Source organism: Dendrobates tinctorius, unplaced genomic scaffold (assembly GCF_039654945.1).
Source record: "Dendrobates tinctorius isolate UK_male_01 unplaced genomic scaffold, ASM3965494v1 ptg000086l, whole genome shotgun sequence".
Lineage (NCBI taxonomy): Eukaryota > Metazoa > Chordata > Amphibia > Anura > Dendrobatidae > Dendrobates > Dendrobates tinctorius.
In genome coordinates, this window is record NW_027361754.1 from 12,804,722 (window position 1) to 12,820,162 (window position 15,441).

General features: G+C 48.6%; 1 protein-coding gene across 7 annotated transcripts in view; it reads left to right on the plus strand.

Moving 5' to 3' along the window:
* MTOR (mechanistic target of rapamycin kinase) overlaps positions 1 to 15,441 on the plus strand; it is a 158,656-nt gene that overhangs the window by 119,744 nt on the left and 23,471 nt on the right. For all 7 annotated transcript variants that reach the window (XM_073585057.1, XM_073585060.1, XM_073585061.1 and 4 more), the window contains 3 exons: positions 5,599 to 5,697; positions 9,374 to 9,496; positions 15,132 to 15,314. In XM_073585057.1, coding sequence (XP_073441158.1) covers positions 5,599 to 5,697; positions 9,374 to 9,496; positions 15,132 to 15,314 — 405 coding nt within the window. The remainder of the gene's footprint in view (positions 1 to 5,598; positions 5,698 to 9,373; positions 9,497 to 15,131; positions 15,315 to 15,441) is intronic.

Consider the following 15,441-nt stretch of genomic DNA (forward strand, 5'->3'; position numbering starts at 1 on the left):
AGAAAAGCTAAGGCACACACGTTCTTATATGTTGCGTGCACCTCCTGCCAGGCCGCCTTTCCACGGGTGCAAACCAAGCAGATTTGCGAAGCCTGCGATTCCGAACGTGCCCAGGAGCCCTCCCCTGCGATCGAGCCCAGTGTACCGAGCCCCCCAGAATGGGCTCTGTCTCTGTGGCAGTCCATGGCATTGCTTACGAGAGCAATCTAGTCCCTTCGGGCCCCAGATAGGGGCAGGGATAGCGGCTCGCTTGTGTTAGAGGGCTCCTCCACCTCACAGGAACCTCCGGCCTGCAGGGGCCACTCTCACTCTAGGCAGACGCGGGTGAAACGAACCCACACAGCGTCTCCCGGTCCATCTGGTGCTTCAGCATCCATAAGCTCGGCCTCTTGCTCACCTTCAAGGGTCGTTAACGGGAGCTCAGATTACTACTCGGATTAGACGCTTGATTCGGGTACTCCAGAATACCAGGAAACAATTGACAGTCTCATTGAGGCCGTCAACCAGACCCTTGGGATCGAAGATGATTCCACCTTGGCCTCAGGTCACAAGGTCGCATTTAAGCGGGCAAAGCGGCCGCATAGAATGTTTAGCTCTCACCCAGAGTTTGAGGGCATAGTACAACAACACAGGGAGCGGCCCGACAAGCGTTTCTCAGGGCAAAAGGCGCTTGAGGCGAGGTATCCGTTCGCCCCTGATCTCCGTAAGATATGGGCAGAGTCTCCAACGGTAGATCCACCCGTGTCACGCTTGGCCTCTAGGACCCTGTTATCCATACCTAGTGGGTCCTCTATCAAGGATCCCACTAACCGTCTCATAGAGAGCCTAGCTCGCTCAGTATTTGAGTCATCAGGTTCCGCACTCTCGCCCTCATTTGCAGCAACCTGGGTAGTAAAGGCCATGATGGCTTGGTCAGAATCATTGAACAGAGCCCTATGGACCTACCAGCAGAGGTATTAGAGATCGCAAATCAAATCACTTTGGCTGGGGACTACCTAATTAATGCATCTTTGGATGTGGCCAAGTGTGCGGCACTCGCTGCGTTAAATGCGATCTCCATTAGGGCTTTATGGTTGAGGACATGGCGGGCAGACACAACTTCCAAGAAATCCCTGACTTCCTTACCTTATCAGAGCGGTCGTCTCTTCGGGGAGAAGTTTGATCAGCTCATCTCTGATTCCACAGGTGGAAAGAGCAGTTTCCTCCCTCAGCAAAGGGTTAAACAGCCGTTTCGCCACCAACCTCAGACACGGTTTTGGTCCTTTCGCAATCCCGGGTGGGCTGCAGTGACCAATCCCGCCGCTTCAGGTCGTCCCAGCGATGACACGGATCGGCAGGTCTCATATAGAACCAACCCGTTGGGGAGAATGCGTACCCAACCAGCCCAGATCAAGAGGACCTAGGTCCCAGAGATCTGCAGCCAAATGACTCGAGGCAATTTCAAGGTGACTTCGGCAAGGTAGGCGGCCGCCTGCTTTCGTTTCGCCTTGCCTGGCTCTTTGTCTCACACGACACATTGGTAACAGAGCTGGTGTCCTCGAGGTACAAGATAGAATTCATCAAATACCCCCTAAGATGGTTTTTTCTTTCCCGTCCTACCAAAGTAATCGCCCGAGCAAGGGCTTTACTCAAGGCCATAAAATTACTCCAGCACAACGGAGTCATTGTTCCCGTACCGGAGAACGAAAAATATCAGGGGTTCTACTCCAACCTGTTCACGGTGCCCAAAAAAGATGTGGCCGTCAGGCCCATTCTGGACCTAAAGCTCCTGAACAAGTTTCAGGATCAGACGTTTCCGGATGGAGTCTCTCCGTTTAGTCATATCTGCCATGGGGCGGGGAGAATACAAGGCCTCTATCGACATCCAAGAAGCCTACTTACACATCCCCATTTTTCCCCCGCACCAAAGGTTTCTGCGCTTCGCCATCAACGGCCTACATTTTCAGTTCGCAGCACTGCCCTTCGGGTTGGCCACCGCTCCCAGGGTATTCACAATTCATGGCAGTCGTCATGGCCACCCTGCACTCCCGGGGCATAGTTGTCTTTCCTTATTAGGCAACCTCTTGGTCAAGGGCCCCTCATTTCGGGCATGCGAAGAGAGGGTCAGCATCACGCTAGATATTCTTTCCCGGTTAGGATGGTTGATCAATCTGAAAAAGTCATCCCCTGTTCCAGCTCAGAGGATTTCCTTCTTGGGAATGATCTTCGACACTTCCTGAGGGTTGGTAATTCTCCCTCAGGACAAGGCCTTAGCTCTCTGGCAGGGAGCCCGGAAACTGGGCCAACCGGTCCCTCATACCATCTGCTTCTGCATGAGGATCCTAGGAAAGATGGTGGCAGCAATGGAGGCAATTCCGTTTGCCCAGCTCCATCTTCGTCCCCTGCAGCACGCCCTCTTATCAGCCTGGGACAAAAACCCATTCTCTCTCTATCGCCGATGCCAGTTGTCCACGCGGGTCAGACAGGCACTCAGGTGGTGGACAGCCAGTGCCTCACTTCTCCAGGGCAAGCACTTTCCCCCAGACTATTGGTTGGTGGTGACAATCGACGCCAACCTCCTCGGCTGGGGAGCGGTTTTTCGCCACCACACGACCCAGGGACGGTGGTCACCGCAGGAGGCACGCCTCCCAATCAACTTGTTGGAAATACGGGCAATTCGGCTAGCTCTGCGACAGTTTCATCACCTTCTAGCAGGCCGGCCTCTTGGGATTCAGTCAGACAACTCCACGGCTGTGGCTTACAAAAATCATCGGGGCACCCGCAGCAGGGCAGCCATGCGCGAGGTAGAGCATGTGCTTCATTGGGCCGAGAGAAACCACTCGGCGATATCGGCGGTCCACATCCTGGGCGTAGAGAACTGGGCGGCAGACTTCCTCAGCCGGCAGAGTCTCTCATCCGGGGAATGGTCACTACACCCCGAGATTTTCCGGCAGATTTGCCAACTATGGGGGACGCCGGATCTGGACCTGATGGCCTCCTGAATGAACGCCAAGGTACCAGCGTTTGTCGCTCCATCCCGGGACCCGCAGGCAATTGCCGTGGATGCGTTGGTTCTGCCATGGAACCAGTTTTGCCTCCCATATCTATTCCCCCCCACTGCCGCTACTTCGGAGGGTAATCAAGAAGATCAAGGCAGAAGGGGTGCCAGTGATTTTGCTGGCCCCAGATTGGCCTTGTTAGGCATGGTACGCAGACCTAGTACAGCTACTCGCCGACGTTCCTTGGAGCCTGCCAGAGCGCCCAGACCTACTGTCCCAGGGCCCGATCTACCACCCGTACTCAGGGGCCCTGTGTTTGACGGCTTGGCCGTTGAATCCTGGATTCTAACCCAGGCTGGTTTCAGCCGCAATGTGGTTGCTACAATGGTTAGTACCCGGAAGCCGGCCTCCGTACATTTATCACCACACCTGGAAGGTTTTCTTCACATGGTGTCGGAACCATGGTTGTTCTCCACTGAGATTTTCTTTTCCCAACATCTTGGCTTTTCTGCAGTCTGGCCTAGACTTAGGCTTGGCCTCAAGTTCCCTCAGGAGACAAATATCGGTCTTATCCATTCTGTTCCAGCACAGGATTGCTACCAATCTGCAGGTGAAGACTTTCATTCAGGGAGTCTCCCACTTGGTACCTCCTTATAGAGCGCCCCTGGACGCTTGGGACCTTAACCTGGTCCTAAGTGTTCTATAGGAGGCTCTATTTGAACCATTACAGGAGGTCTCTTTAGCCTACCTTTCTTGGAAGGTAGTTTTTCTTGTGGCGATAACGTCAATCAGGCGGGTCTCAGAGCTGGCAGCTCTATCCTACCGAGCTCCGTTTCTAGCCTTCCACAAAGATAAGGTGGTTCTCAGACCAGCCCCTCCTTTTCTGCCGATGGTCGTTTACTCGTTTCACATTAATGAGGATATTGTCTTGCCCTCTTTTTGTCCAGCACCGGTACACCGTGTGGAAAAAGCTCTTCATACGTTGGACCTGGTGAGAGCTCTCAGGAGGTACGTGTCGCGGACGGCACCCTTCCGTCAGACGGACACGCTGTTCATGCTTCCCGAGGGGCGCATCAAAGGACTCGCTGCCTCAAAATCGACCATAGCCAGATGGATTCCTTTGACTATTCAAGAGGCTTACCGCATCAGAGGCACACCAGTTCCAGCAGGGATCAGAGCGCACTCAGAACAGGTTTGCAAGGCTGTAACCTGGTCCAGCTTGCACACATTTGCAAAGCACTACAATATCCATACTCAGGCTTCGGCAGATGCAAGTCTGGGCAGAAGGATTCTTCAAGCAGCGGTGGAGCACCTCTAAGACAGGAGGTGCATGTAGCTTGGATCGATGAGTCAACTTCCCACTCAGGGACTGCTTTAGGACGTCCCACAGTACATGGGTCCACCAATGAGGCGAAGGAGAAACATGGATTTTTGTGATAAACTCACCGTAAAATCCTTTTCTCCGAGACGCTCATTGGGGACACAGCACCCACCCTGATAGCCAAATTGGCTTCTGTTTTGTTCAATTAATATGCTTTTTTTTTTTTTTTTTTTTATTAGGGTGGTGTTTTTTCTAGACATGTTACCTGCATTAAGGTTGATGTTGTCTGATTTTTGTTCTCCTACTGCTTTTGCACCAAACTGATTCCGTCCGCAATCGGGGCGAAGGTGTATACGGCGGAGGAGGAGCTAACGTCTTTTTTTCACTTAGTGTCAGCCTCCAGGTGGCAGTAGCATACACCCGCAGTACCTGTGTCCCCCACAGTACCTGTGTTCCCCAATGAGCGTCTCGGTGAAAAGGATTTTACGGTGAGTTTATCACAAAAATCCATGTTTCTCATTTTCTAAAAATACAAAGTTTAGTGCTTGGAAATTCGAAGATATGTTGTCAGTAGTTTATAGAATAAAAGAGCAATATTTTAACCAAAAATATACATATAAAGAGAAAAATCAGACAAACTGAAAATTTTGCAGTGGTCTCTTAATTTTTGCCAGAGCTGTATATCCACTGCAAGTGACTGATCAGTTCTTAAAGTTGCTGACTCTGACAGGGGCCAGGGTGGCTAATCTACTGGGATAGAGAATCTTTATAACATCGTGTGTTCCCTGGTATACGTTGGTGGTGTGGGCAATTCCAGTATATGGTTGGATTTATATGGTGGTTCATGTGAGGTGTTCCCGGTATATAACGGGTCTTGTGGAGGTGTCCTCAGCACACATGGCGGGTCTTGTGGGAGTGTCCTTTGCATGCGGCTTGTCTGTGCCTACCAAAAGTGGTTCAAGGAAGTACTAACAACCTCACCATTCACTAAAACATAGATGAAGAGGACCACATATCTTTGGAGGCTTCAGATGAAGTCATGGACTATTCATTGAGCTCTGTGCCAGATGTCACAGGACATGTACAGAGCAATGCGGAGTCCGTGTGCAGACGGCTCACAGCTGTTGTAGCAGCACAAGTGTGACCTGCATGATATTGGTGCCTTGGCCTGTCTCTTCCCACACCTGACTCCTCCACGTGTTACCCTTATTTTCCTTCTAACTGCAACTAAGGTGAAGAGTCACCATGTTCGCAAAACAAATCCCCAAAATGAAGTAATATTGTGTTTGATGCTCATAGGTGATCCCCCAGCTGATCGCACGAATTGACACCCCGCGGCCTCTGGTTGGACGTCTCATCCACCAGCTGCTGACCGATATCGGACGCTATCACCCACAGGTAATAAATGGGATTTGCTGCAGATGAAATTACAGGCCAGTCTTATAATTTCTTATCAATTCATTAATGACTGTTTTCAGTATCTCTGCTTGCTGTCAGTAAAAACAACAAGAGAGCTGCTGCAGCGATCAGATTATTTTGCTCCTTACCCTTCACCTGCTCATTTTCCCTGTAATCCATGCATGGTCCCACTCTGGCAGAGCTCGAGACCCCCTGTTCTGGTTCATAAAAGGGCGTCTAAAAAATGGGCCCCTCGCATTAACGTCCATATCTATCTAGGGTTTCCTGATTGTAGCAGGACGAGGTCAGAGAAGGTTTTTTTTTTTCAATGTTTCTATTCATTGACAGCAAACAATGAGTAATGACTAAACTCGCACATATGTGAACAGAGCCCTAAAGCTGTACATACCTACAGTGGGTATGGAAAATATTCAGACCCCTTTCAATTTTTCACTCTTTGTTTCATTGCAGCCATTTGGTAAACTCAAAAAAAGGTTTCATTTTTTTCTCATTAATGTACACTCTGCACCCCATCTTGACTGAAAAAACAGAAATGTAGACGTTTTTGCAAATTTATTAAAAAAGAAAAACTGAAATATCACATGGTCATATGTATTCAGACCCTTTGCTCAGTATTGAGTAGAAGCACCCTTTTGAGCTAGTACAGCCATGAGTCGTCTTGGGAATGATCCAACAAGTTTTTCACACCTGGATTTGGGGATCTCTGCCATTCTTCCTTGCAGATTCTCTCCAGTTCTGTCAGGTTGGATGGTGAACCTTGGTGGACAGGCATTTTCAGGTCTCTCCAGAAATGCTCAATTGGGTTTAGGTTAGGGCTCTGGCTGGGCCAATCAAGGATGGTCACAGAGTTGTTCTGAAGCCACTCCTTTTGTTATTTTAACTGTGTGCTTAGGGTCATTGTCTTGTTGGAAGGTGAACCTTCCGCCAAGTCTGAGGTCCAGAGCACTCTGGAAGAGGATTTCATCCAGAATATCTTTGTACTTGGCCGCATTCATGTTTTCTTCAATTGCATGATGCTGCCACCTCCATGTTTTACTGTTGGGATTGTATTGGGCAGGTGATGAGCAGTGCCTGGTTTTCTCCACACATACCGCTTAGAATTATCACCAAAAAGTTCTTTCTTCATCTCATCAGACCAAAGAGTCTTATTTCTGATTGTCTAGGAGTCCTTCATGTGTTTTTTAGCAAACTAGGCTTTCATATGCGTTGCACTGAGGAGAGGCTTCCGTCTTGCCACTTCGCCATAAAGTTCCGACTGGTGGAGGGCTGCAGTGATAGATGACTTTGTGGAACTTTCTCCCTTCTCCCTACTGCATCTGTGGAGCTCAGCCACAGTGATCTTGGGGTTCCTCTTTACCTCTCTGACCAAGGCTCTTCTCCCATGATTGCTGGACGGCCAGGCCTAGTAAGACTTCTGGTGGTCATAAACTTCTTCCATTTAAGGATTATGGAGGCCACTGTGCTCTAAGGAACATTGAGTACTGCAGAAATTCTTTTGTAACCTTGGCCAGAATTAGCCTTGCCACAATTCTGTCTCTGAGCATCTTGGCCAGTTCCTTTGACCTCATGATTCTCATTTGATTTGACATGCACTGTGAGGTCTTATATAGACAGGTGTTCCTTTACAAATCAAATCCTATCAGTTTAACTAAACACAGCTGGACTCCAATGAAGGAGTAAAACCATCTCAAGGAGGATCACAAGGAGTGTCTGAGCAAAGGGTCTGAATACTTATGACCATGTAATATTTCCGTTTTTCTCTTTTAATAAATTTGCAATAATTTCTACATTTCTGTTTTTTTTTCAGTGAAGATGGGGTGCAGATTGTACATAATTTTCTTCACCAGCAGAGGGAAAGCCAACGGCTGGGGGCAGATGTTTATAGCCTGGAAAAGGGCTAATAACCATGGCGCTTCCCAGACTATTAATATCAGCTTGCAACTGTATACTTAGCCTTTACCGGTTATTAAAATGGGGGAACCCCCCAAAAAAGTGACGTAGGTTCAAAACTTGGTTTTGAATGACCATATGATATTTCAGTTTTTCTTTTTTAATAAAAAATTGCTGTTTTTTTCTGTCAAGATTGGGTGCAGAGTGTACATTAATGAGAAAAAAAAAAGAACTTTTTTGAATTTACCAAATGACTGCAATGAAACAAAGAGTGAAAAATTTTAAGGGGTCTGAATACTTTCCGTACCCACTGTATAACATAAGCATGATTTCTGGGTGGCATTGACTCTACTCCAGGGTAGATCGGTTATCAATGGAGTTGGGCAGGATTTTACTTTGCCCGGAAATGGTGACCACAAATCAGCCTCGGAATTTACCATGAAACTGGATCTTTTCCTGCAGCAGCGGCGCCCGGGCCTGGAATAAGATGTATCTATAAGAAGAGCCGTAACGTTCAAGAACAATGAGACAGATAGGAAATGTGTTGATGATAAAGCTGCCTCATTACCGGAGCAGGGAGAATGACACCACACAATGGAGAACGCTGCCGAGAGAAGGAGCACGGGCCAGTCAAGCATTACTGCGAATATTTAGATTGGTGCACTGTGTAGGATCTGATGATATTCCTGGACCACCCACATCCTGCTCTGGACTAATCACAGACCAATATGAGCAGAATAAGATGGCAGATTATAGAAAACCTCACATATATCCCATGGGCAAATTTATAGTCTACATATATGGTTAATCTATACAAAGAGTACAGTCACTGTGTACATACATTAATGATCCAGAGTTACATCCCGTATAAGGCCTCTTTCACACTTCAGTTTTTTGTGTCAGTTACAATCCGCCAAAAAGGCGGAGAAGCGGATCCGTTATTAACTGATGTGAACGGATGCCACAGGATCCGTTTTTTGACGGATCCGCAAAATGAGCAAATTTAAAGGAACCACTGGCCGAGAGAGCGAGAGAGATTTTTTTTTTGAGCGGCACCCAGACAGAATTTGGAGTTAAACCAGTGTCTGGAGGATCTGCCGGCCCAAAAAACGTTGCAAGCTCCGTTTGAAAATCTTTGAGGATGTTAACGGACAGCAACAATATGGCGGATCCTCACAAAAACGGATGCAACGGACGGCAATCCGTCAAAATCCGCCAATAATGGAAGTCAATGGGGAAAAAAACGGATCCGCAAAAAAAAATTGCGGATCCGTTTTTTTCAAAACCTGGCGGATTTTGACTGATTGTAAAAAACGGAAGTGTGAAAGAGGCCTTATCCTCCAGAGCTGCACTCACTATTCTGCTGGTGGAGTCACTGTGTACATACATTACATTAATGATCCTGAGTAATATCAACTCTCTGTATATACAGTATTATTGTCCCAGCTGTGCACATTGCTGTTAGGCATCTCCTGCGTACCAGGTGCTGCTTCTCCATGGTGCCGCTTCTCCTTGGTGCTGTGCTGATCTGCGGTGGGGAAGTGCCGTTTCACCTCATTTGCATTTGTCTTCCATCACGATTGCTCTCCTGATTGCTCTGAATTCGGGGTCCATGTGCTGCCGGTAATTGTCCCCAGAGCCACACATTACAGGGGCAAACTATAATGGTTCCTTCCTGTGACTTTGTGCCGCTGGAGGGGTGCACCTGTGTGCAGCGTGACTCCCTCCTCTTATTTTTACACAGTCTTTGCTTCACCCCCCACAGGCTCTCATTTACCCCCTGACTGTCGCCTCTAAGTCTACGACCACAGCACGTCACAACGCGGCAAACAAGATCCTGAAGAACATGTGTGAGCACAGCAACACCCTGGTGCAGCAGGCCATGATGGTAGGTAGCCCCCTCTGAGTATTTTCTGCATCGGCCAGGGGCACGTTTCTCTTTCGTTAGTCATGTGTGGTGTGATCATGTTGTTAGGTTGAACAATAAGTAATGTTCAATAGTTGCCTGCTCCTGGCTGAATGGGTATTGATCAGTGCGCACAAAAAGAATCACTCCAGACAGTCGGGTGTAATCTGTTTGATCAATCTATGGCACATCTCCAAGAGAGAACAAGAGAAATAAGAGAGGCTTCATTGATTCACACACAGTTTTTATGTCCCTTGTAAAGGGGCTCGGTTAACTCTAAAATGGGAGTGTTCGGATGTATTCCATTGGTTAGTGGGTTGGGCAGTGAGCTAGTCCTGGCAGATCCATGAGGTCATCAGGCTGGGTTGGTCCATGAGGTCATCATAGTGGGCGTCGTCGTGGGTGGATCCATGTAGCACATGGTGGTTGGCCAAACAGGAAATTTCAGTTCCAATAGCACATGGCATGAGGCAAGCAGGAAATGTCAGCCATCTTTAGTGTCACACTTTGATCTGAAAAAGCTCATGTAAGGTGAAATAATACACTTGAGCTTAATTATTTGAACTTGAGGCTCTCCTCAACAATGTTATATTTCGCTTCCTATTGAATACTAAGAGTAATACACGACTCCGGGTTCTGGCCACATAGTGGCAGATAATAGGAATGGTTCTATGTGAACATGTCACTTTCCTTAGGAGCTGAATTCACAAAATTGTAGGAGATAATTGAGTATAATATTTGCAGAGTGCTTCATTTTAGTTGCACTGGAGATAGGATTTTTGGTTGCTTACCGTAAAATCTGTTTCTCGAAACCTTCATTCGGGGAGACTCAGGAAACCATGGGGGTTCTCTATTCTGCCACTAGGAGGCTGACACTATGTAGAAAAAAAGTTAGCTCTTCTTCCGCAGTGTACACCCCACCGACAGGAACTAGGATATTCAGTTAGTGAGAAAGCAGTAGAAGAAGCAATCTGCAAATGACAGAAACCACAGAAAATCACAAACTCTAACAATATAATACAGTAAACAGAGCTGTTCAGCTTGGGAGGGTGCTGTGTCCCCCAATGAAGGCTCCAAGAAACAGATTTTACGGTAAGCAACCAAAAATCCTGTTTTCTCTATCGCTTCATTGGGGGACACAGGAAACCATGGGACGTCCCAAAGCAGTACCTAAGGGGAGGGAACAGCAGACAACTCCAATCAGGGCAAAGAACTCACCATCGTCACCTGTGAGGTCTTTATTCCCCAACCGGCACCTCCCGAAGCTAGGCATGGGCTCTGAAAAACCTCGCGGACCTGTGGAGGACATATCATTGCGCTGCAGAGGTACCGGGCAGAGGCCCAAAGAGTACCGCCAGGAGGACGCACACTGCCAGTCAGAGTGCGTCTAAACCCAGAAGAATACGGTCTTCCCTAACCTGGCAACCCTACCAATGCCGACCGGATTCAGCGAGCAGCCGCTGACCTGGAGGGGGGAAGGGCAGCCTTAGCCTGATAGTCACCGTTGCTCTGGCCAGGTAGCCTGATGAGAGAGCGTCACGAAGGATAAGTCCGAGCCGGACAAAAGGAAGGGAATTAAGAATGATGGACACCAAACCTTTGATCCACAGAAAGTGCACCATGGCTGCCACAGACTCTGGGAGACTCCAGGAGTGGTTGAGAGCCTGAAAGGGAAGGCTATCAAATGAAAAAGAAAATGGACCCGTCCCTTGCAAAACGCAGAAATCTGAGAAGCCCCTGAAGAAATCAGGACCTGGATAAAGGCTTCATGGAATAAAAAAAAAAAATCATGCGATTCTCAGAAGGCAAATACTGAACGAAGAGATTTCCTTCTGAAAGACGAGGATGGACTCAATCCTAGATCCCTGACGAGTCACGTTGAGGAAAATTCACTGGAGAATGACGAGGTTTAGCCTGAGGAAGGAGTGAGCTCCTTAATAATTTGGTCCATTGGAGCCAAACCGAAGGGAAACCCTGGAAAGACAAGTTTGTGAGGGACCTCTTTGGGGATAAGTTCACTTGTCAAGCCGTAAGCCAAATTGTCCCTTGGATGGGAACGAGTTTGCTGAATCCGGGAAGGTGGAAAACCATGTACTTCCCTACCAGAGAAATTTGGCCAGTGAGGACGGTCAATTCTTCTGACCGGTCTCCAGAAAGAATGCCCTGATAAGCAACCTAGTCAAACGCGTCTATAGAACTTTGCAACCCGGGTGGAGGCAAGGGCAGGACACAATGTAGCGGCCAACGCTTCCAAGGTTGACCTTGCCAAGGACTCTGAGTCTGTCGTTGGTATTCCTGAGGGATGCACGTCTGGGAAAGGAAGGACCGTATTGGTGGAAAAACTGGAAACCGCAGGGTTTGTAGTCGAAGAAGTAGTCTAATTTGCGGCGCGCTCAGGAGAGAAGAGATATGCCGAGGCGCTCCCTTCTTTGGATGCGGCTGGACTCAGTTCTCTGAGAAAATGACAAGAAAAGACCTGAGAGTAGGCCACTGTGAACCTGCTAGAGAGCCGAACACTGAAGACGTACTGAATGGGACCTGGGGATACCCTGGATCTCATCACCGCAATGTAGTCTCAGACTGGCCAATAGAGCAGCACAGAAAGGGAGAACCGTTGACGAGACAACTGCTTGCCCGACTAAGCAGGTAGAACGTAGATAATGGATGACTTTGCAGACTGAGATCAAAAGGAAGCTAAACCCAACATACAGGGATGAGGATGGGTATGGAAAAAATAGTCCAGATGGGCTTTGAAAGTACAACAAAAAGTGAGCAGTCGAAAGAATAAAGTCCATGAAAAAAACATGGAGTATGTCAACTGCAAGAACACAAGTACCACTGCAGCAGTCAATCCAAGACACGTCTGATCCACTGAAATACTGATATACGTCAGTCTCAAACTACTGTACCTGGTAGGTGGTGTGTCTGAAGCCTGGATAGCTTCCCTCTCTGCTTAGAGCAGTGTAATGCCAGCATCCAGAGGGGGGCTGCAGGAAGATGCAGGGCGAGTGCCTGTGAGCAGGAGATATGGAAGCATTTGATATGCCAGGGCTCTAGCATCTTTATGTGTAGAGCAATGGCTGAGCCCTGCCCTGCTGAAAATCAAGGCACAGATCGGCAATAGCAGAAATCACAACAGCAGTGTGACAAAAAACTGAAATCTCTGAGGAGAAATGTGCAAGTGAAACCTTCTACCAGGCAAATACCATATGGCAGGTTTTATAATTGCCCATATGCCTGGGAGGGCATAGAGCGGGCAGTGGCACAGGTGACCGCAGCGTGGGGTGTCTATTACACCAGCAACTGCATGGCTCTAGATTACTATTACACCGGTGACTGCATGACTCTAGATTACTATTACATCAGTGACTGCATGGCTCTAGATTACTATTACATCGGTGACTGCATGGCTCTAGATTACTATTACACCAGCGACTGCACAGCTCTAGAGTACTATTACACCATTGACTGCACGGCTCTAGATTACTATTACACCGGTGACTGCCTGGTTCTAGAGCATTTATTACACCAGTGAGGCATTTATTACCCAGTGACTGCACGGCTCTAGATTACTATTGCACCAGTGACTGCACGGCTCTAGATTACTATTGCACCAGTGACTGCACTGCTCTAGATTACTATTACACCAGTGACTGCATGGCTATAGAATACTATTGCATCAGTGACTGCATGGCTCTAGAGTACTATTGCATCAGTGACTGCACGGCTCTAGAATACTATTGCACCAGTGACTTCACGGCTCTAGAGATACCGCCGGATCAGGGGGAAGCAAGATGGAGATCCCTGAGGCCGGAAGTAGTGGGTGGAGCTATCCGCCGAGGTGCAGGAAGAGGGATTGACGGGCGGGGAAAAAAAGCCCGCCTGAAGGGCTGAGAGGACAGGGGCGGAGCCTAAAGCTGTAAATAGACCCGAGAGTAGCCGGGACCTAAATTGCAGCTGGTGGCCGCCGGAGCGGTGCAGGGGGACCCTGAAACGGCTCAAAAGGTATTTAGGAGCCCTCAAAATGCAGCGAAATTAAAAGGGAAAGACTTCATGCCCCCTACGAAAAACAAGGTGCCACCAGGGCCTCAGAGTTATGGGGAAAAGACCCTTAATGCTCTTTAGAAAATATGAGCTCCCATGCCGCTATATAAAGGTTTTTAATATTCCTTTCTAATCTTCTTATTTTCTGTCTTCAGGTCTTCCGTCGGCACCTGGGGAGAAAAAGGAAACGTACCTCTTCCAGGAAAGCCGAACGTCCGAAAAACCTGCATTCTTCCCCGTCTCATCCGACCTACAGGCTCTGGTGGGCGAGTGGGTGGGAGACGGAGGCAGGCCCGATGATCCGATCACCTAAACACGCTTCTGTGTTAGAGGCTGGGGTCCTGCCGACTGGACATATGGGGATACGGGGTGGCAGTTCACGCCGTACTCATAGTCTCTTTGTGGGAGTACAGTAGTAACTATTCACACTGTATCCGTCCGGAACCTGAAAAGAAACGACACTCATTGAGGTAGATAAGGGTCTAGTGAAAGACCCGTGTCCACTGCCTACTGACACTAAGCTTAACTGGATATCCTACTTCCTGTCGGTGGGGTGTACACTGCGGAGGAGGAGCTAACTTTTTTCTACATAGTGGCAACATAGCCAACCACCATGGTTTCCTGTGTCCCCCAGTGAAGCGATAGAGAAATAATCTTACTTAGCCCCTTTCTGACCTTGGGACGCAATAGTACGTCCAAGGTCAGATCCCCCTCTTTGATGAGGGTTCCGGTGTTTGAGCCTGCATCAAAGCCGGGATATGTCAGCTGTTTTGAACAGCTGACATGTACCCGCAATAGGTGCAGGTGGAATCGCGATCCACCCGCGCCTGTTAACTAGTTAAATTAGTTATCTTGCGGAGACGCAGCACTTTGGCCGGATAAATAGACATGCTGCAGTCTAGAAAGACGCACCGCATGTCCGGTTACGCAGGGAAGCTGGAGGCGTTCCTGCACGCATAGTGTCGATGGGATTTCATAAAATCCCATCCACTATGCTGTAACATCTGGAGGCTGTGGCTGTACGCAGCGTCCAACCAGCAGCGTTTACTGACCATGGAAACATACCATTGGGGGGCCAGTCTAGAGGAAGACTGTTGGTGGGGGGGCTGAATGGAGGGAGTCTGGTGGGGGGAAGTCGGGTGGAATAGACATACGTGGCAGCGGCTCGTTCCTCTCTATCCATAGTTGAGCATACGTTTGGTGGTCAGGAGAGGTAGTGCACCCCCGGTGAATGTGTAACTAGCTGCTATTCCTGGTCTTTGGGCACATGAGGCTTTTTGTTTAATTTGTGAATAGATGTTATTCTTATTTGTTCCAGCGGGGGGCGCGGTGTAAGTTGGCATTTTTATCCCCTTACACTAAATATTTAAAGCATAAAATATATCTGAGAAGCCCTCATTACAGGAGTGACAGCCCCCAGAGTGACAGCTGTGATCTGACACTCCCCTTGCTGGCGGGCACCCAGCGATCACCATGAGGAGTTTTATGGCGGTGCTGTCCAGTCACTGCAGTTTCAGACCCGGTGCCGTGCCTTCACCCCTCACCCTTTTTGTGTTTGCATTCCTGGCCCCAGGTGAGCGAGGAGCTGATCAGAGTTGCCATTCTGTGGCACGAGATGTGGCATGAGGGTCTGGAGGAGGCGTCTCGTCTGTACTTTGGAGAGAGGAATGTGAAGGGCATGTTCGCCGTGCTGGATCCCCTCCATGCCATGATGGAGAGGGGACCTCAGACGCTGAAGGAGACGTCTTTTAATCAGGTGCAATGGTCGTCCTTGTCGCTGTCTTGTTGAACGTCTCGCCTCCGATTAGTGGTGGGAGGGAGATTGACAAGTGGAAAATGTTAGTGATGATTCGGGCCCTAACTTGTCTGACATCTTGCTTTGT